General features: G+C 34.9%; 1 protein-coding gene across 5 annotated transcripts in view; it reads right to left on the minus strand.

Annotated features, from left to right (window-relative positions):
• The window catches only part of LOC106139727 (ammonium transporter Rh type B), a 42,717-nt gene extending 19,402 nt beyond the window's left edge, over nucleotides 1-23,315 (minus strand). For 2 of the 5 annotated variants that reach the window (XM_060948192.1, XM_060948191.1), the window contains exons 1-2: nucleotides 18,787-18,940; nucleotides 11,296-11,410 (exon numbers count right to left, since the gene is read on the minus strand). In XM_060948192.1, the coding sequence (XP_060804175.1) occupies nucleotides 11,296-11,410; nucleotides 18,787-18,885 (214 nt within the window). In that variant the 5' untranslated portion in view covers nucleotides 18,886-18,940. Of the gene's footprint in view, nucleotides 1-11,295; nucleotides 11,411-18,786; nucleotides 18,941-21,654; nucleotides 21,688-23,129 lie in introns of those variants that run through there. The other 3 variants (XM_060948193.1, XM_060948194.1, XM_060948195.1) reach the window with 3 other exon arrangements.
• Nucleotides 23,316-23,989: the final 674 nt, after the last annotated feature.

A 23,989-nucleotide genomic window follows, 5' to 3' on the forward strand; every position in this document is an offset into this window, starting at 1 on the left:
AATGAACATTTTTGTCGTTTACTCAACGAGGAATTAAAATATATCCAACCTTGTATGCGTACACGTTGTTACGTCAAAATTTTAAATTTTTTACGGACGCTTTTACATGAACATACTCACAACATAGAAGTATCCGAGACTGAAAAACAATAATTCAGTTTGATAAACGACTATACTCATAATAATAAGTAGCTCTACTTTTAGCTGTATATTTTATTATTGATTATTTTAATGTTTCTTTTGATATGTTTTTTTTTTTATTTGGCCTACTTACTCATATGGCGGTTTTGTATTAAAAACAGCAAAAGTCAAACTGACAACGATTTGACTTTTGCCCGCTTTATTTCAGGACAAATATACCTGCGCGCACGCACATTGAACACGGTGGGACGCGGTTTCAGTGTGTTGATAAGATAAATCTTTATTGTACAACAATGTTATTTGGCATCTGGCAGGTGACAATAAGTTATTCTAACTTATCATTGCAGTCAGTACAAATCTTAATATTCTATTTTTGATAAATAGGTATAAGGTTTGTTTAAAAATGATGATTTGGAATACATAATCTATTTACTTGAAATGTAAGTAATTATGATACTATTTTTTGATAAAATAGGAAACAGAATTACTTTTATTTTATTAAAGTTCAAGGGAATTTGATTTGTCGTGATAAAATAAAAAATATTATGAATCAAAAAACTTATTTTTATTTCTTCCGGTACTTAGGTATGTATAACAAAAAATGATAACATAATTAGGTGAGTAGGTATACATTATACGGAGTGTAAAAGTTTAGCTGATTAAATTTTAAGGGAATTAGCCATCAAATTTTTATACCCTTCAAGTAGGTATTTTCCAATTCCTGATAAGTATTACAAATCCTTCTTTTCATGATACACTCTACAACAGGGATCTACACATAAATAAACGTTGCATTCTGCACAGTAATACCGAGTCTGGGATCTGATTTTGTTTTTAGTGCAAACTTTGCACCGTTGACATTTCCTATCCGGAATGAGTTTTGGCATATGCTTTACAGCCGCGGCTGTAAGTAAACGTAAAGGGTTACTATCAAGACTTTGTCTTTGTGAAGTTCGCGGTATAATGGTCAATACATCAGCTGCCGGTTTGTGTTTGCTTATGAGTTGCCGTATCACATTCAACTGAAATTGCGCTAAATCAAGCTTTGTCATGCTCATGGCGTTGTAAATAAAAAAGGAATTTAATAAATGCATGTCGAAAATGTGGAAACCCAGCTTTTTGTGCCATTTTACAGTCTTTCTCATGATCGTTAATGAGCTTATCATCATATCTGTTCTATCAACTGATCCCATATTTTTACTGTAATCAATCACACACTCAGGCTTCATTTTCGGTAGACGGGTAACGCGATCGATTTTTTCAGATGGCACAAGTTTACTGTCGTGAACTGTACTTAACATTATAACATCTTTTTTGTCTTTCCATTTTAATGCCATTAGCGAGCCACAGTAATGGGAATCCACTTCGCCTTTCTTAATTTTTTTAAATTTTGGCATCCCACGCCTAGATACTTTAGCCGTGCCACATGCGTAAGTTTTCTTATTTTTTAAATACTTAAACAGCGAAGGACTACTGTACCAGTTGTCAACATATAAGCACCTGTTACAATCAAAATAGTCTTCAAGGAGTTTAACTACGACAGACCCACTTTTGCCCAAATCCGGAATATCTGCAACATCAGTGGTTGCACCACAATATACTATGAAGTCCACTATGCATCCAGTTTCAATATCACATAGTACAAAAAGCTTTATCCCAAATCTATTTCGTTTTCTAGGCATATATTGCTTGAAAACAAGGCGCCCTTTAAAAGGGACGATGCTTTCATCGATACACAAATTCTTGTAAGGAACCAATGATTCTTTATACAATCTACGTGCGTGTTGTATAATAAATTCTAGCTTAGTTAGTCTTAAATCAGACGTTGATGCTGGTGCTGCTGTCAGATCATGGAAACAGAGCATACCTAAAATCATACAATATCTGTTGCGAGTCATTAACTTCCCAAATATAGGAGCACATAATAGGGGATCCGTCGACCAATGTTCTTCAATAGACAAATGTGAATTTCTTGTCATTAACATGGTGACACTTAAAAATATATACATGTCTTGTACTGTGACGTCACTCCATCGGTGTAATCTTGAGTACGTTTTCAATGGAAGAGTTCTCACTAGACGTTGATGGTATTGATTAGTGCATTTAACCATATGTTCGATAAGTTCTAAATTAATAAAATGTTCAAAGATTTCCAGTTCAGACGAAGCCTTTGATATTAAACTTGGTGATATTCCTGACGTAAAATGATCGAACTCGTCGATAACTGGAGGCGGCGGTGCTCCTGCCAACCAATTAAATTCGTCATCTTGTCCCTGAAACAATCGTTGTAAATTACTCACAAAATTCTAATATTTTTAGTAACACGAAATAAAAAATATGAAAATAAATTTGATAGGAAGTTTTTTTTCTAAAGGTAACATCTTTATAGGTATTAATTTCAATATTCCTTTATAAAAAAAGAAAATTACAAACACTATATTGTATCAGAGCAGAGTAACTACACTAGATTGAGAACACTTTATTTTATTGTATTATAATTTTTAATAACTTACCTGTTGATTATGTAAGAACACTTCATCACTTTCAAATTCACCATCACTAGTTCCTTCTAAAATCCTAATCAACTCCTCTGTAGTGGTTATATTTCAATAAATATTAATTTACAATGATAATACATCAACACAGCAACGCAAACATGATAACCCAATAAATAACATGATTTTGCAGGGTACTTCCATAATTTATCGATATCTCCTACCCTCATTGTACAGCACAAAATAAATAGTTCTAGAAACATCTATCGCCTCTGACGTCACTTCCGTGTCTGATTTATCAGACGTTGGCGCACGAGACTGATGCATGATCGTGTCGCTATAGTGTTGTGACATACCATGAAATTTACTGGATTCGATTCAAAACATAATTTGAAAATAATTCCATTTTCTGTGGTAAAACTTGTAAAATAACATCACACTTAAAAATGTTTATGCCCAAAACAAAAATCTGTATAATTCTGACTTTTTTAGAAGTTTCTTTTTAGAGTACCTGATTTATTTTATTTATTTAGGCTTTGGTAGTTGCATTGTAATGTAACATCACTAATGTCTTATATATCAGACATTGGCGCTGAGGGTTCAAATAAAAAAAGAGTCGGATTTAATCAATAAACACGGTTTCTTTTTTAATAATTTATTATTAAAATAACGTTATAATACATTGTGAAATTGTTATTTTTGATTAACTAAAGTATAAACTGTCTGAAAATTTTATGCATATGTGATCAGGTACTATAACGATTAGAAAAAATAGAGTTAAATTGGTAAGATTTATTTGTCTGATATATCAGACTTTGGCGGCGAGGGCACGAAACTTTAACGTCTTATATATCAGACTTTGGCGCTGAAAAGGTTAATGGGGAGATGGCGAGCCGGCATCGACATCTTTCTTAGTAGATGACAATATGTTATGTTTCAAGTAGTAATGGAAGGAAAAAGGGGACCCTTTACCCAGCAGTGGGACACAAATATATGATTGAATGAATGATGATGATCGTATTGAAATACACTGAAGTGTACGTATCTGATTGTATAAGACATTTGATACAGTTTATTTATTCCAAATATGCTAGTTTGCGTAAACTCACATATATCTTCAATTGCTCCAATGTCTTATCAATAAAATATCTACAAATCAATTCTTTTATAACAAAATGGAAATTAACATATTTATTTCAATATTGTCACTTCAAAGCCCTTTTAAGTTAATCGAGCAATGAATAACATATAACAATTAAGTGCAATAATATGATCAAATGTCTCTTGAAGGGGCGCCGATGCGGCATTTACCCAGGGAGCCCTATGCGTTAGATACGCTCTGTGATCGCTGAATATTGTATCGCATGTCAGTGTATGTATCTGCTTTGCCGCTGTTTGCGCGTTGACGGACAAAGCGATGTCAACAGATGACGTCACGAGCCCATGTTGATTTACTGTTGTTTGAGTAATGAATTACATCGGGTTCTAAATGGGTGGTAGATTTAATTGAAATATATTTGTAGGCCGTGTAGTGTAATATGTTGCTATACTTCGTTTACTTTAAATTGATAATTTCAGACGGCAGAGATGAAGACAGAGAATTCTTTTAGCCTTAAGTTCATCTTCATCGTAATTATCCAATCAATAGTTTAACAATTCAACTTGTACAAAAAAAATTGTTATTTAAACCTTAAAACTACAACAGGTGAATTTTATGCTTAAAGAATTATCTTCAAGTTGACCTTTAGAAGTCTTGCCTGAACCTCGTGAAAGATATAAGTGCCGGAAAGCGAACCCCAGGCCCGGAAGCATTGTTGCGGAGGTTGTAACTGGGAACACGCAAAGATGAGAGAAAATGGGAAGCATACAAAATTATTACTATGTCAAAAAAAAAAAAATTTTTTTTTGTTTTTTTTTTTATATCCATCTGGGACTACGGCATTCCAGAGTAACATTACCCATGCATAAGGCTCGACTGGCAGAGAATGCTTTGTGGCATTAAGTCCACGTGTTGTACATTTTACTTGCATAATGTTTGAATAAGTGCCGTGTTGTTCCCGGCACCAATAAAAAAAAAAGAATAGGACCACTCCAACTCGTTCCCATGGATGTTATAAAAGGCGACTAAGGGAAAGGCTTATAAACTTGGGATTCTTCTTTTAGGCGACGGGCTAGCAACCAGTCACTATTTGAATCTCAATTCTATCATTAAGCCAAATAGCTCAATGTGGCCTATCAGTCTCTTTAAGACTGTTGGCTCTGTCTACCCCGCAAGGGATATAGACGTGATTATATGTATGTATGTTTGAATAATGAAATAAATTAGGTCCAAACATGACCCTACATAATATTTCGTATGTATATTTAGCTTGAAGGAGCCCAGCAATCATAGTAATCGGTGTCTGAGAGTTACATAGGATGTTTAGTCAGCTATTCACTCGGGAAATTGATTTGAGCACGGCATTCACCTGACCTCAATTGAAAGCAGATCCGATATCACCTTTGACTGGCGTCCGATGTGTATTGATCACTTTAATCCGGACAAATTAATACATACATAAAAACACGCCTCTTTCCCGGAGGGGTAGGCAGAGACTACCTCTTTCCACTTGCAACGATCTTTGCATACTTCCAAATATACAAATTAATAAATGTGGACAATGCGGAGGTAGAAATAATAGATTTATTGCTAAGAATACGGGTATCGTAAGCTGTTATGTTTAGGATATTTTTGTAAACCGTAATTGGACTTTGAATCGTAAGATTATAAAGCGTTTCCTAAAAGAGAATTAACTGGCCCAGACAATTATTTTTTTTGCTATCAGATCTATTTCCATTCATTTTCTCCACATAACCAAACCACATAAGCATTCGTGTCATCTTCTTTAACATCACTGGATACCCTTATCACGTTGTTAAGGTTAAATCTCTACCATATCTAGACACCAAAGTGTGCACTTACCTTAAGGAGCTTAGCGATCGTAGCATTAATCGGCGTGTGGGTACATAGCATGTTTAGTCAGCTATTCACTCGGGAAATTGATTTGAGCACGGCATTCACCTGACCTCAATTGAAAGCAGATCCGATATCACCTTTGACTGGCGTCCGATGTGTGTTGATCACTTTAATCCGGACAAATTAATACATACATAAAAACACGCCTCTTTCCCGGAGGGGTAGGCAGAGACTACCTCTTTCCACTTGCAACGATCTTTGCATACTTCCAAATATACAAATTAATAAATGTGGACAATGCGGAGGTAGAAATAATAGATAAAATGCTAAGAATACGGGTATTGTAAGCTGTTATGTTTAGGATTCCTTTGTAAACCATAAACGGCCTTTGAATCGTAAGATTATAAAGCGTTTCCTAAAAGAGAATTAACTGGCCCGGACCATTATTTTTTTGATTTCAGATCTATTTCCATTCATTCTCTTTACATAACCAAACCACATAAGCATTCGTGTCATCTTCTTTCACATCACTGGATACCTTTATCACGTTGTTAAGGCTAAATCTCTACCATACCTAGACACCAAAGTGTGCACTTACCTTAAGGAGCTTAGTGATCGTAGCATTAATCGGCGTGTGGGTACATAGCATGTTTAGTCAGCTATTCACTCGGGAAATTGATTTGAGCACGGCATTCACCTGACCTCAATTGAAAGCAGATCCGATATCACCTTTGACTGGCGTCCGATGTGTATTGATCACTTTAATCCGGACAAATTAATAAATGTGAATAATGTGGGAATAGAAATTACAGGTATATGAATTGTTTGCAAAATTAAGAATTGAATAAACTGAAATAGATACGAAAGAAGGGAGTCTACTGGTACAACTATATAACTTAAAAGTAGGCTTCAATACTACCTTAACTTTCTAATGGATTTCGTAAAAGGCGACAAAGGGATAAGCTTATAAACTTGGGATTAGCGTAGTAGGAAATTAGCGTGAATTTTCGTGCCACGCGGGCAGAGCTTGGACATAATCAAGCAAAAGATGAGCTTTATTAAAAAAAAGTTGCTAAATTTAAAATTTTCCATTTGCAACTGTTTACGTAAAAAGGAACGTTTAATTGGTTCAAACCCGCGATTTTTTTCTAGGGAAAACAACTTCGCTCCCGGGAGATTAATAGGCGTGATTGATAAAAAAAGTTATTTACATGTTACCTCAAAGGGTTCGGCCTTGGGCGAGCAATCCCTAAGGAAGACCAGGGATATATATCAAGCGAGATGTGGCATTCGTACTGACATACATATATTTATAGGGAAAACTATATTTCGGCTGCGACTTTATACACCTAATCTCTGTCTTTTCAATACTTCACACTGACTCACTCTCACTTTAAATATAACTCTGTTAAAAATGCGATAGTTCGTAAGCATTTACGTATGTTTGTACCTTTTTCACGCAAACACTTCTGAACGGGTTAATATGAAACTTATACATCAGAATAACGCATATTACAACTTACTCGAGACAAAGCCAAGAGAGGTCATAAGATTCGGCATATTTGTTTGAAGTATCGAGAAATTATTTACATACACATATAATCACTATATCCCTTGCGGGGTAGACGGAGCCAACAGTCTTGTAAAGACTAATAGGCCATGTTCAGCTGTTTGGCTTTAAGATGGAATTGAGATTCAAATAGTGACAGGTTGCTAGCCCATCGCCTAAAATAAGAATCCCAAGTTTATAAGCCTACCCCTTAGTCGCCTTTTACGACATCTATGGGAAAGAGATGGAGTGGTCCTATTCTTTTTTCTATTGGTGCCGGGAACCACACGGCATTTGCGGTATCTAGTAAAATATATGTCTGTGGTGCTAACCTTCCCACTGACCTCTTTGGCTCAGTGATTTTTCAACGGTTCACCTATCTTTAATGAGTAACCCATCCGGGATTCTATGTTTAGCAATACCTCGAGATTTGTGGTTAGAAATTGCAAGGAAGGCTGTCCCAACCCCAACTCTCCAATTTATATTTATCTCCATACATAACATACATACATATAATCACGTCTATATCCCTTGCGGGGTAGGCAGAGCCAGCAGTTTTGAAAGACTGAGAGGCCACGGTCAACGACTAAGGGATAGGCTTATAAACTTGGTATTCTTTTTTTTAGGCGATGTGCTAGTAACCTGTCACTATTTGAATGTCAATTCTATCAGTAAGTCTTTTATTTGTTTTCGAAGGGGAAATCCTTCGGACTGCTAGCCTAGCGGCTGAACGTGGCCTATCAGTCATTCAAGACTGCTGGCTCTGTTTACTCCGCAAGGGATAAAGACGTGATTACATATGATATGAGGTTTTTACTTACACACGAAGCGACTCCTATCTGACATCCATAACTATTGCAGGGGTAACCTTAAATATTTGGATCATGGTTGCACATTCAGTCGCATGAATATGTAAGTTTCCTCACCATGATCACCGTTAAGCATCAAACTACTTATTTTTTTTTTTTTTGTATTCATTGTTCATTATTATAGGATACTTCATATCGCTTAATAATTGTCATAACTTTTTGTTTCACAACAATGGTTGACGTCAAATAAATTATTTAAAACTAAGTTTACTGCCGCTTCCAAGACGTCATTGCAGAAGAAGCGGTAACAAACTGCACTGCAGCATTTTCTTCAACAACGTCAACTTCACGTAATTTAAACTGTAAGACGTAATTATCACTGTAATTTTGATAAGAGTGATTGGTACATTTCCGAAGTAGGATTTAAAGCTGTGCCTTCATGAACTAGACTTAAGATTACAAATCATTTGTTTGAATTGTGTCCACGACAGGATATCTAATATCAACGAAATAAAGACAATATCGCGTTACAACTCTTGCCAATTGCCGTAATCGGTGGCAATTAATTAAACGTCACTTGAAATGCTTGCAAGATGTTAATTTACTTGAGATTCTTCATTAATCCAGATATGTGTGGCAAGGTCGGAATATTTAGCTATGTTTTGCAATAATAAACTGCCTTTTGCTTATTTAATTGCCAGTTAGCATTCAAGCTTTTGTACCTATTAGCATACATACAATAGTCACGTTTATATCCCTTGCGGGGTAGGCATAACCAACAGTCTTGCAAAGACTAAATGTCACGATCAGTTGTGTGACCTAATGACAGCATTGAGATTTAAATTGTGACAGGTTGCTCAGCCTTTCCCTTAGTCGCCTTAACGCAATCTATGGGAACGAGATGGAGTGGTCTTATTTTAAAGTTCCCGAAACCACGGCATGTAATAGTAATAAAGATAGATATAAAGACTCTTATTTGCACCATAAGAAAAAGAAAAAACAAAGGTAATGAGGTACAAAGGCGGACTTATTGCTAAAGCAATCTCTTCCAGTCAATATATACCACACATTTCCATTAAAAAGTTGCCAAGACCAGGCCCTTATAACTCGCACTGACAAAAAATAATCACATCTCATGTAATATCAACTTTCTAACGCTACGTATCAAGCCTAATCCTTCATATCAGTAAAATATTAGCGAATTGGTTTGAATTGTATCAAATGGCAAACAAACTAGAAGGCTAAAGAAAAACTTAAAACATAAGTGACAGAATAAATCAAAAGCTAAAATAAATAAAAATCATAAAAAAATCCTACATATCCAGTCTTTAAGCTCTAAAAGGTGCCCACGGCACGGATATTGTTATAAATTTAACATAATATTTCGTTGACATATTATTTCGAAGCTCCCGAACCACAACAGACTAGAAGGATGATCATGACTTTGATAAACTTAATCATTAGATAATAATAATAAATTCATTTATTTCAGACCAGGTCTATAAAACAGATCACAAAGGAAATTACATTAAATTATAAGTTAAATTAAATAAATAAAAATAAAATTCAAAACATACAAAAAAATACAGGAATTGCTACAAACGTGCTTCTTATAGTAGCTCCCTTTTGGAACAAAAATCGTATGAAAATATCATGAAATACGTGATAATTTTTTGCAAACACCTATGAAATGACACCGTTAGTCGCGAAAAACTTGGCAATTTCGTTTGGAAACTGATAAGATAATATGAAGTCTGTGATAGTCTTGAGGAAATTTGTAATAAAGCAGCGTATAGAATGTCGTATGGTTTCCTATTAAAAAGAAAAGGGCAACTTTTCAGATAAATTAAGGAGGTAACTAAAGGTCTTTATAGATGAGTGCATGAACTGCTCAATATTAAAACCATGACAGATCTGTTTACATTATCGTGTTGAATGATATCCTACTACTATTATAAAGGCGAAAGTTTGTATGGATGTATGTTTGTTACTCTTTCACGCAAAAACTAGTTCCCGCGGGAACTCTGGGATAAAAAGTAGCCTATGTGTTATTCTGGGTCTTCAGCTACCTACATACCAAATTTCATGGTAATCGGTTCAGTAGTTTTTGCGTGAAAGAGTAACAAACATCCATACATCCATACAAACTTTCGCCTTTATAATAGTAGTAGGATGGAACCAGCGTTTTTAAAGCTAACAGCTTACTTAACAAATAACCTAAGAGAGAGATTAACTTGGCGTTAGTTGAGGCTTCTCTCTGGAGAGGAGCCCGTGGTGCGCATTTGACTACGATTCTGACCCAGTAAGTCAGGTTTTTACACGAAGCGATGACATGTTACATCCGAAACCTTTGCAGAGGAATCTAGCTCGCATCGGATCCATTATTACGCCTCCAAATGCCTAGATATTTTTCCTCACTATCAGAGAAACGTTGTTACATACATACATACCAATCACGTCTATACCTATCCCTTGCGGGGTAGACAGACCGAACAGTCTTGAAAATACTGTTAGGCCACATTCAGCTTGGCTTAATGATAGAATTGAGATAGTGATTCGCCTAAAAGAACAATCCCAAGTTTAAAAGCATATCCCTTAGTCGCCTTTTACGACATCCATGGGAATGAGACGGAGTGGTCCTATTGGTACCAGGAATCACACGACACGTTGTTTACTTATTATAATTTCATTGTTATTGCTATCCTATAACTATATCTGACAAACGCGCCGTTTCTTATAGTTCATCATCATACCTCCAGTCCATAAACATTACTCCAGATTAGCCAAGTAATGCGTTCGTCAATACATACCCTAAGATCGGATTCCGTACACGCCTCAGGTTGGCACGTGAGCTGATAAATCCCAAAGGTGCCTGATAACTGTTCAGTATGAATTACGAGGTTAACGGCGATTGTACATGACTTTGGTATATGAATTCTGATGTAGGTAGGTTCTTTTTACATACATACATATAATCACGTCTATATTCCTTGCGGGGTAGACAGAGCCAGCAGTCTTAAAAAGACTGATAGGCCACGTTCAGCTGGTTGGTTTAATGATAGATTGAGATTCAAATAGTGACAGGTTGCTAGCCCATCGCCTCAAGTTCATCCCAAGTTTATAAGCCTATCTCTTAGTCGCTTTTTGCGACATCAAGAGATGGAGTGGTCCTATTCTTTTTTGTTTTAGTGCTGGGAACCACACGGCACATAGAGTATAATAATAATTCCAATAATTGGCTTAACATTCTTAAATTAAAAATAAAAACGGATGACTCAGATTGAGTTAGCCTGAGCTGCCCTCGCTCACATTCTCAATGACACTATATAAGAAGGAGAAATTTACCTCGATCCTCGGAACCCTTGGTGCCGTAGGTGGTGAAGATGAAGAACAAAGCCATGAGTACCAGCTGGAACCCCAGCAGCGGCAGGTACTTCATCGCTGACCCTTTGAGCACCATCTGACGAATCAGAAAATGTCATTTTAGTAAGATGTACATAAGAAATGATAGCATAAATGGATAGAAGTAGTCTCTGCCTACCCTTCTTCTTCGGAATTCTTTTTTAAGGTAATGGTCGTGCAACCTGTAACTTTTTGAATCTCAATTCCATCATAAAGCTATACAGCTGAACGTGGCCTTTCATTTCAAGACTGTTGGCTCTGTCAATTCCGTAAGGGATAAAGACGTAATAATATATATGCATGATTTGTGGGTGTGTCCTACTTACAGGATATATACTTATAAACATGGGATTATTTTTAGGCGATGAACTAGCAACCTGTTTCTATTTGAATCTCAATTCTTTCATAGCTGAACGTGGCTTATCAGTCTTTTCAAGACTGTTGGCTCTGTCTACCCCGCAAGGGATATGTAGTGGTTCTATTCTACTATATGTATATATGTTTTTTACCTACGTTTAGGCTCATGTATCATGGGCGAAGTCGTAAAATTATTTAAAGAGAAATAAAATTCTTTTGCCGAAAAACGTTGTCAATATAAGTGATAGTTCCCACGCTAATGTCTAAACAAGGTCAACTGCACACATATCCCACAGGATACTTTCATTGTTCATAATTAGTGATGCGCGTAGCCCAATTAGTTGGGCGTTTGAAGATTTTAATTGTCTCACTGTTTCAGTACCAGCTAAACATTTGACTAGTATTATAATATAGATACTTGCTAGTTATAATAAAAATGATAGAAAATAAAAATTAAGATTGTATTTTTTTTGTACGAGTAACATTGTAGAGGAAATATGAAATTCAGAATTATGCATAGGATTTTTTCAGCAACATTTTTTTAGTTGTCCGGGTCAGTAGTTATTTAACAAATAATAATAGACACATCAAACCATTTAAGCGTACAAATAAAATCAATACTTTCTACAAGTTTTATAAATTCCTAGTTTGTGCCCATTTAGCATGGAGATTGCATTGGTTTTTTTATATAGTAGCTGTTATTTTATGGAGTAAAAGGTGACTGAGGGAAAGGCTGAGCAACCTGTCACTATTAGAATACATCATAAGGCCATACAGCTGAACGTGCCCTTCGTCTTCGCGAGACTGTTGTCTCTGTCTACCCCGCAAGCGATGTAAATGTGATGATATTTATTTGTAATATATGTGTTTGTATGTACCAAAAATCTAAGATTAATAGAAATATATTTCTCGGATTGCCAGTAAGAGTAATTTACTCAAACAAAACTCTGATAAGAGATAGTAGTAGTAATGGTCTTCTAAAGAACAATAGAACAACTGGAATGCGATAAAGAAGTAATTTGAACTCCCAATAACGGAATAATTAGTCCTATTAGGTAGGTTTACATTGCGCGAGTATAATGGCAAGTAACAAAAGAGTTTTAACAGTTAACATAAATGCAGTTCAGAAGCAACTCAATGTGAAAGTACCGCACCGAATTGTAATATAAAAAAAAATATTCAGAGTAATCAAACTGGGTATTCTATTTCAAAAAGAGATTATCTTTTTATTATTTTTCGTAGGTGAATACAAAAAGGCGTACGACAGTTCTGATGGTAAGCGGTAACCAACCAACAAATAAATGTGGCAATACGAATTTTGAGGTGAAGTATAAAAAGTAGAAATTATTAAAAAAAACAGTGTGGTGTGTGCATTTAAAATGTATATTACGAAATACTATTACTATAAATAACAGGAAAGTATTTTTTTTTAGATATTGAATGGGACGAGGGTCTAGTGGGTCAGTCAGAATAAAAAAAAAAAAAAATCCGGATGTTCAAGGCGTTTTGTCTCGTCGTCGTCTTAGTCAAAATTCGAATGTCATTTTTTTCATTTATATGGAAGTCAGTTTTGTTCATCTAAAAATCAAGTCAAAGTGTCTGTCCGTCCATAGAGGATGAACGGCCGCTTTAGATATTTTGTATAATCTTGTATGAACTTGAAGTTAGATAATGTGTTGTTGTTAAAATAGGTCTGCGTTATCAACTTTACGTAATCTTAAGTCATAGTATGGCAGATCTTGTTAAGAGTGTCTTTAAATATATTACAGATACTATCAAACTCTTTTTTGAGTTACAAACGGAAAAATAAATACCTACTCGTATAATAAATTTCGAAGAATTCCTTGAAGTAATTTCGCACCTTGTGTTACGAGATCTCAACGATACTATATTTTATAAAAAATACTTATATATAGATAAACATACAATACTCAGGCCAATCAGACAAAGTTCTTTTCCTATCATACCCTGGCCGGGATTCGAACCCGAGCCCTCCGGTATCACAGTCGATCGTACTACCGCTGCGCCACAGAAGCCGTCTCTAAAAAAACGTAACCCTTTAGGATTTCTCCATATATACGTAGGTACTGCAAGAGTTTTACATTTGAAAGAATAGTTTTATCTTTTTTTAATTAGTTACTACGTAGAACGCATAGTAACCTCAACGTCTGAATATTATTTGCCACAACATATAAATGAAATCGTGATAAAACCGCACCTGTACGCAATAAAAGTCTAGGAACATTAAACTTTTTTTTGTAAAATCAATAGGTCTCTCGCTAATATTTTCGTGTTCCATCATAACTTATATCAGAAACTAAATTATGCAGTAAAATGATTCTCCATCATCGGCCAATTTCTAAACCAAATTTTTAAAATAGTTTGAGTAAATTCCAAGATGTAAGATTTGCAAAGGTCCCTTTAGCCACATAGAGCATAATATGTGCGAAGACGATAATTATAATGATAAGAGAATAATATCCTATTATGGCGATTTTTCATATATTACATGGTCTGGTATTTGGCATCTATAATTTTCTGCCGTGTGGTTCCCGGCAACTAAAGAAAAAAGAATAGGGCCTCTATTTCTTTAACATAAATGTCGTAAAAGGCGACTAAGGGCAATGCTTATAAACTAAGGATCTTTTAGGCGATGGACTAGCAACCTGTCACTATTTAATCTCAATTCTGTCATAAAGCTGAATGTGGCCTATCAGTCTTTCCAAGACTGTTGGTTCCTTCTACCCCGCAAGAAATATAAACGTGATTATATGTCTATTGGATGGCAAATAATCATATTGATAACACTATACGATGGACTGATATATATTTTATTCAAGATAATCTATCACCTTCCTAGACTATACGCGTTGCATCCTTTGCAAAATATTTCGTTACATTTACAAATGTTATCCTTAAATTTACACCTTTTGCGTGATGTAAATGTGTTTTATGTATGGGATTAAGGAGATATAGGGTAACAGGCGCGGATGAGGCGGGTTTCTTGCGAGGAACGTGATCCTCATGTTTAGGGTTACAGTGTGGCGGGGTGAATGTGCTGGGAAATGAGGTGTATAATCAATTTGATTTTGTAGAGCATCAGCGGTCTAGCGGTTAAGTTATCAGACTTAAAAAGCGTAATGCACAGGTTCGAATCCGACGCATATCCGTCTCTATGTAAGTTCTGTATATAGGTTTGATTGTCTAATTTTGCATTTACGACTCAAAACGGCGTTTCAAAACGGGATAACGCCATCTATTATTATAAAAGTAAACTAAACTTATACACATATTTAAAACAAAATTAGACATATAGTACGAAGCAAGCACGCGGTTTGAGAAACTCAATGCTCTGGTAAATTATACACTTTGTTGTCTAAACATTGTCTTTGTTTGGCTGAAATGCTCCGGCATAGGTTTCTAGGAAACATTTCAGCTGAGTGGAAGTGGAGCTCTGAAGGAAACAATTCCTTTTTCACTGAATATCCTTTTAGTTTTCACTCACTAAGGAATAGAAATTTTAAATAATTCAACAACCATAAAGTCGGATAAAAGCCTGCCTTAAAACTATATTTGTCTCGTTTCACGTCATTAAAAAAAAGCGAAACAGCGATAGTTATATGTATATATATATATATATATGCTGAACGAAATGATAGGCTTATTTAGTTGGCTAGCAACCTGTCACTATTTAAATCTCAATTCTATCATTAAACCGAACAGCTGAACGTGGCCTATCTGTCTTTTCATGATTGTTGACTCTGTCTACCCCGTATGGGATATAGACGTGATTATATGTTATGTCAAAATTATGAAATGACAGAATCATAAATACCAGTTCACTAACGTCAACACATATAGACAGTCGAATTGAAAATTTCCTATTTTTTTTTTTCGCCAATTAAAAACGCTGTCCCGTAACGAATTGAGAAAATTCCCTCCGGAAAAGTCTCATGAAATTCTCATAGTGGCGTGCAGTGAATGGCGTAATGACCGTTCGGTAACACGCAAATTGTCCGATTCCAAATTAAATTTGCTACCAAAAGGCTAATTCTCGTTTCGTTCAACTTATTGGAGGTTTTTCATCCATTCTTTTTATGTGAATGGAATTTAACGTCACTTTTTATTAAAACACGGATTTAAAAATCAGAAATAAATTTTGTAAGTTAAAAAAAAGATTCGAATTTGAATCGCTTGGGTGAGCAATATGAATTTAGGCGATGCAATTTTTGGCGAATGATTATATTTATGCGAAAAGACGTGGTTAAAATATATTTTAAGTTGTATAAGTACTTTAATATTGCTAAATGATTACAAGTTTCATGTTTTAATAAAAATAATTGTATATATATATGAAGAAATTTCAAATTATTTTAAACAACTTATCTATACTTTTCAAGTATTATTATTAATTCTTTGCTATCACGAAAACATGTTTAAAATTTAAACCAAAGCAATAAAGCACTAAATTTAATTTCACAAATTATAATTCGCTAGTTCCTCTGTTGATCATATCTCCTCCTCTCAAACTTTCGAACGACATCGTGAAAGCTTTTAAATTAATTAATTAATTTAATACCGACATATTGTGACATCAAACAGTTGCTCATAATAAAGCTGAAAGGTTTGCCTTTGAACATTCACAAAGTAAACTGTGTTGTTCCTTTTCAGTCTCCATTTTAGGAGAACAAATATAGTAATCGGAATAAATTAATAAATAGAATAGAACAGATTTATTTTCAAAATTGAATACAAGGTATCACTTATTGACGTCACATCACTTAAATCTAATTATAACTACTACCGCTTCCAAAGCGCATGTGTAGAAGAAGCGGCAGGACAAATTACATTGTAGTGAATAAATCTGTACGGGTCAAATTAGGTAGTAAGTTCGAGACTTTTATTACGGAGAACCAACGTTACTTTAAATACTTAATTAGTAACAAATTTTACGTATCAAACTTTGTAAAAACATAATTACTACAGTTTGATACGTTACCAAATAGAGCGTCATCATCTTTGATGAGATTAAAAAATCTATTAAAATTAATATCACATCAGAACAGATAATATAGTAGTCAAGCTCGCTCATTACGGGTTCGACACTGCTGCCGTTGAACTAATTAAATCATATCTTAGTGATAGATTACAGACGGTAGATTTAAATAACACAAAATCGAAAGGAGCGACGGTAAAAATTGGGGTACCGCAAGTTTCCATTTTGGGACCTTTTCTCTTTCTGGTATATATCAACGACCTGCCTTGCATGATTGAGAAACAGACTGGCATCGTGTTGTTTGCAGATGATACGTCACTAATTTTTAAAATGAACCGCCCGCCGTAGCGAAATATGTGATGATGTGAATAGCACTTTAGCCGCCATTTCTAACTGGTTTACAATCAACAACTTACTGTTAAATGCAAATAAGACCCAATGCAATAAGTTTACACTTCCCAATGTGCGGCAGGCAAATGTAGATATTAGTATAAGTAATAAAAGATTAGATTTTGTTGATAGTACTACTTTCTTAGGAATAACATTAGATTCAAATTTAAAATGGAATGCTCACTTTTTAAAACTTTCTAAAAGGCTTAGTTCTGCAGCCTACGCTATTCGTCGTATTAGGCATTTGACAGATGTGGCAACTGCTAAGTTAGTATATTTTAGTTATTTTCATAGTTTAATGTCATATGGTCTACTGCTTTGGGGAGCAGCAGCAGACATACAAACTATTTTCATTCTACAAAAAAGGGCAATTCGAGCCATCTATGGCTTAAAACAAAGAGATTCACTTAGAGATTTTTTCAAAACCCTTAATATTTTAACATTGCCCTCACAATACATTTTCGATAACATTATGCATGTTAGGAAAAACTTAGACGCTTTCAAAAAAGTAGGTGAATGTACTAGTAGATCACTGCGGAACAATTACAAGTTGTCGATCCCAGCGCATCGGCTGGCTAAGGTAGGGAAATCATTTCTGATTAATTGTATAAGATTTTATAATAAATTACCAAAAAGTGTTCTTGAAATGAATGATGGAAAATTAAAAAAGTACATTAAAGATGAGCTTTGTAGGAAAGCCTATTACAGCACGGAGGATTATATTAATGATAAACATGTGTGGCCCGAGCTTGACATAATGGCCTCTTAAATGCTTGTGCATTTTTGACATGATGTTGACATAATTTGTACAGTGTGTACATATTTTATTTTATCTTTATTTATTTGACGAAATATCGAATTCGTATTGAAATAACTAGTTCTACATTCATTCATGTTTTTTAATGTAGACAATGTGTATTTGTCCATGATTTAGATTTAAGAGATCTATATTTGTACATTGACGTCCGATGAAAATGCTGCAGTGTAGTTTGTTCCGCCGCTTCTTCTACACATGCGCTTTGGAAGCGGTAGTAGTTATAATTAGATTTAAGTGATGTGACGTCAATAAGTGATACCTTGTATCCAATTTTGAAAATAAATCTATTCTATTCTATTCTATTCTAGTGAGTAGAGGTTATCATCGTATAAATATACTACGTAGGTAAATTTGGTGTTTAATTTTTTTTTATTTTTTTTGTATCGACTTGCTTTGAAACGATTTAATATATTTAGGTATTAAAATATCGATTATAAATGTTGTAAGTCTTTCCCGCTTTCATTCATTATTTTTGTAATGTATTCCACACTAATACTATAAACGTGAACGTGTGTTTGTTTGTTCGTCTTTCACGTTAAAACCACTAAATCGTTCATCAATCAAAATGAAATTTAGCACACATAACATATAGAGAAAACGGTGAAAAACCCTAATAGTCTTTTGAATTTAGTTAATTTGCTAGCAATATTTTACTAAAATTCTCAATATTATGAACCTAAACATTGTTTTATTATAAATATCAATTTAAATAATACGTAACTTTTAATATATTAATTTTTTCGATATTATTTTAATTACAAAATAAAAATAAGATTAGAAAATTTAATACTCAAATGTCAAGAGAATCCTCAATCAAGACATCTTAAAAAAAAAACAGCAGTCCCATAAATAACAAATATAAACAAAACAATACCTCGTTCAGTTTTGTCCCACGCACAACAGACTCAGCTCTCACGGTGTCACTGAGAGCTGACGAGCCCCTACTACCCGAGTGATGCATGTCACAGCTCATATTTAGAAGCTGACATCCTGGGTAATGTCTCTTTTAGGGTTCCCCACCCAAAGGGTATAAATGGGACCCTTTAACTGAGACTGTCACTATGTCTGTTATTAGACAGTTGAAATTTTTACGTATGATTTCTGTTGCCGCTACAAATTTTGCATCATTCTTCCAATGTTATGCTTTATGCATTTGTAGATATATAAACTGTGTCTCATATTAATAAAAATATCGTTCATTTTAAAAGTTAAAATATTTAATGAAATCCACCCGTCTTTGTTTCGTTTGAAAGCGCTTTGTTGTTTGATAATAAAGTTATCTTTTGTTAAAAAATATTACAATTTTGTATAGCACGATCCAGCATTTTTACGTCGGTTACAAAGTGGACTATCAAAATTTTAATCAAGTCTTATTAGCCTTTACCATTTAATTCGAAGCTATACTCATGGGATAAGTAACATTTTTCATATTTTTAATAGGATTTTATAAAACTGTGCGGGTTTTACTGTTTTCATTGAAATATTAATTCGCATTCGCAGCATTATTTCGCTGAATCTGCCAATTGCCGTGGGGCAGAAATATTAAAATATTCATGTAAAAAGCTAATTGATGTATTTTCAACCACATTGTCAAAAGAAGGGTTATGTTATGTCTGTTCTGTGTATTCATAAAAATCTTGATAATTTTCTGTTTGTATTTATGTTGTAGTTGTCTTATACTCGTATTACCTGCTCCAGTAATTTGATGGATTCCAAATGTAAATAATTATATCTAAGTTTATATTTTTAAGTTAGTTACAGTTATCTAAATTAACTTTTTGGAGAACGAAAAGTAACTCCTGTAAGATACAGTCCTTTCAGTCTTCATGAAACTCTTTACACAGTCTTCCTCGCCGAGATATATACGTCATTATATATATAATGTATATAAAATAAAGTTACTTTCATACATTCTTAAAATTACGCTTCTTCCCCGTAGAAGTGCGTACTACAAGACTACATCAGTTAACTAACCACGATCCTTACATACTTCTTTATTCACATTTATCGTATGTTTTATCTACCGTATTAACCGGCACAGTTAATTAACAGACTTTATTCATTCATTCGGAATTGTCACAACAGACATAACCCGGCTAATTTAAAATGCTCCTGGAATTGAACAAGTTGCTGCGACACGAGTAAATGATGTTTACGGACGTCACCGTGGGGACTGACTCCACTTATCGGTCAGTTAGCAAATCGTATGCCCTTGCACTTGTAATTGTCATTATTTATGTAAGAGAACGACGAAAGTGGTTCGTTCTTGAAACACGTGAATCTGCATATCGAATGCACTGATGAGGATTGGGTTTTTGCGCCTTTACTATATATGAGACTAGAAAGTGCACGCGGCTTCGACCGCGTAATAAGGATAATCCCGATCTACTGTTTCGGTGTAAAATTTCCAAAAATCCTTTCTTACCGAATGTCGCCCAGTTGCAATCGATCTTCTTTTTCATCCTTATTGATTCCATCCAAATTTCATCCTTATTGGCTCAGTAGTTTTGAGATTTCGTGATCAGTAAGTGAGTGAATGAATGAGTGAGTGTTTTTCGTTTTTATAAATATAGATAGCGCCCGCTCCCGCTTAAAACTAACAATGCTGCTAATTTCAGTTCCTGCACAACTTTCGGGAAATCTATATTGTAACGGATTAGGCCAGGGAACCCATTTGCCAAATTATCAAATCTCATGACCCAGCTTGGTTTGGCTATACGTTGTTAAGTCAGTCAGTCCATCAGTTTCCTCTTTTATAATGTATAAGCTTTTACCCGCAGCTTCGCCCGCGTGAAATAAGCACCAACTACAAAAACCGTAGAATTTAGCGTCACCTACAAAAATGTACAGCATTTTCGTTAATCCCACTGATATAGTTTTTACAGGCATGAAAGGTACCCTATGTCCTTCTCCAGACTCTATTAAAAACAAACTTGATATTTCAAGAAGATGAATTCAGTAGATAACCCGTGAAAAGGTAACTAACAAACAATACATACATACATAAAATCACGCCTCTTTCCCGGAGGGGTAGGCAGAGACTACCTCTTTCCACTTGCCGCGATCTCTGCATACTTTCTTCGCTTCATCCACATTCATAACTCTCTTCATGCAAGCTCAGCGGTTTCGGGTACTTTTGACCTGACCCTTTACAAACAAACAAATAAACTCACTTTCGTATTTTTAATGTTAGTCGGGATAGTGAGAGTATGTGTAACCACAGATTGTAAAAGTTCTCTGTTGTTTTTTCAACTGTATTATTTGTTTTTGGTTTTTGTTCACGGAAATACGCATCAGGAAATTGGGAGAGTTGGCCGTCCTCTGACCCAGATATCTCCCCTATTTAGAGACCATGAGGTCAAGTCTGTTGGATAGTGTGATTTAACGTATGTGACAGGAACTAAGGTTCTGGGTCCATAGGATCTGGGTTGTATGCACTCTGGTTTTAAACTGTAATTTTATTTGTAACTAGCGGCCCGCCCCGGCTTCGCACGGGTGGACATATTTTTGTGTTTTTTTTTTTAAATTAACAAAGAGTAAAAACAAATTTATGCCTATGTCACTTTTGAAGGTCTATTCTATATCTGTGCCAAATTTTATCAAAATCGGACCAGTAGTTTTTGAGTTAATTCCACACAAACATACAAAAATACAAATCTTTCCTCTTTATTATTAGTGTGGATGTAATTTTATAATTTAAATCGTCTTTAAATTTAATAGTTTAAAAGTTTATTATACATACCTTGGGCGACTCGATCGCTAATATCTTCATTTTCTGTAAAGAAAATTACTATTGTAAATACATATACCATACATACATATCAATATGTATATCTAGTGCCGTGTGGTTCCCGGCACCAATACAAAAAAGAATAGGACCATCTCTTTCCCATGGATGTTGTAAAAGCGACTAAGGGATATGCTTACAAACTTGGGATTCTATTTTTAGGCGATGGGCTAGCAACCTGCCAATATTTGAATCTCAATTCTATCATTAAGCCAAATAGCTGAACGTGGCCATTCAGTCTATTCAAGACTATTGGCTTTGCCTACCCCGCAAGGGATGTAGACGTGACCATATGTATGTAATGTATGTATGTATATCTACATATAGACAGAGAAATCAGCCTTGAAAAACTGAACTAATGGCGGTTCAACTGAATGGCTTAGGAATTGAGATTCAAATAGACAGGTCTTAAGCCCATCGCCTTACAAAAGAATCCCAAGCTTATTAGACTTTTCTCTTGTGGCCTTATACGACATCCATTTTGCGTATTAATATATATAAAAAAAAGATTGATTGCGAAACCCGTTTTCTTATAAAAAAAAAGCTTAATTGAGTATAAGTTTGAGCCATGCGATTTCCAACCGATCAGAATACGAGTAGTATCATTATCTTAGAAAATACGAACAACAACAGTTCTGCTAAAGCCTTTTAGCGATGTGTATGGTATAACTGTATAGCTCTTTGATTAAGTAAAGGAGCCTGGGCTCTGAAGTAACACAGATAAATTATTATGAAAAAAGGATTACACACAGATAAATATTATTTGACTCAGAAATGAAAAACAAAATGCTGTGCAAATACTTGATATAAAACATTTCACAGCTACTCGTACTAAGTCATCGAAAACAAGTGCTCATAATAGTAAAACTAAATCACATTTAAATTCAGTTTTGTCGTAAACTTTATTAATTTATTAGCTCGCAAACGTTATGATGATCCACACAGATAAAACATCGGTTGTAAACATAGAAATTATTATGTTTACATACCGTCCACATTTCTATTCTAAGTTTGGATAATTGTGAAGTTGAAGTTCAAGAATCAATACTCGTTACAGATAGAGGATACATTAAGAGGCCGTCGGTGGTCGATTAAGTAGGTGCCAGAGAGACACAGGTTCAAATCCCAATTAGGCCATGAACCTATGACTATTTTCGAAGTTATGCACAAAATGGTGAGGGTAAACATCGTGAGTAAACCTGCACATTCAGGCAACTGGATGCGTAACCATGATCGACCCAATACGGGTTAGTAGGTTCCCTGCAAATGTTGCAGAGGTCAGATGGGAGTCGCTTCGTGTAAAAACTTGACTCACCCAATGCAAGATCCGTGGTCAAAGGCATACCCCGAGCTCCTCTCCAGAGTGGTGAGGATGCAACCAGGATTAAAGCCAGGAGGAAAAAGATGATTAAAAGTACATATATACATACATAAAATCACGCCTCTTTCCCGGAGGGGTAGGCAGAGACTACCTCTTTCCACTTGCCACTATCTCTGCATACTGCCTAAAGTATTAAGCGAAAACTCATCTACCTTTAAGAATATTTCCTTCTCACTTGCACTATTCTTATAGTTTATGAGAGACTGTCTATCTCAAGCGTATATGTATAACTGATGTCTAATTATGCAATGGTGTGACTTTTAATATATATTTTGTCACAATATTTACATATGTTTTAGCATATGACGAGCCCCCTGTAAGAGGAATCGTGATCTTGCGTTCAATATTCTATTAGCAAAAGTATTAATAAATGTATTTACGACATTCACAGTTTGATCGGAGCTTCGTTCCCGTGGGAATTCCCTATAAAATCTTAGCGGATGGCGTTCGTTATGTTAATCTATAAGAATAATACTAATTAGGTAAAGATATAATTTATCTTTACATACATACATAATAATCAAGTCTATATCCCTTTCAGGGTAGTCAGAGCCAACAGTCTTGTAAAGAAGTTCAAATAGTGACAGGTTGTTAGCCCATCGTCTGAAAGAAGAATCCCAAGTTTATAAGCCTATTCCTTATTAGCCTATCCCTGTTATTTATCTTTACCGAGACAAAAAGCGTCATGCACATTTTAAAATCCGGCCATGTATCGACGAGTCTTTTCTGAGTAATGTACATTAGGTAATATAGGTATTCAGGGAACTGGATGGGTTACCATATTCCATAATGTATGGGTAATGTGGTTTACCTGTAAAAGTTACGGAGGTCAGACGGGAACCGTTTCGTGAATTATTTTTATACATGCGTATAATATAATCACGTATTTATCCATTACAGGGTAGACAG

The sequence above is a fragment of the Amyelois transitella genome, chromosome 15 (genome assembly GCF_032362555.1).
Source record: "Amyelois transitella isolate CPQ chromosome 15, ilAmyTran1.1, whole genome shotgun sequence".
In the NCBI taxonomy this organism is placed as follows: domain Eukaryota; kingdom Metazoa; phylum Arthropoda; class Insecta; order Lepidoptera; family Pyralidae; genus Amyelois; species Amyelois transitella.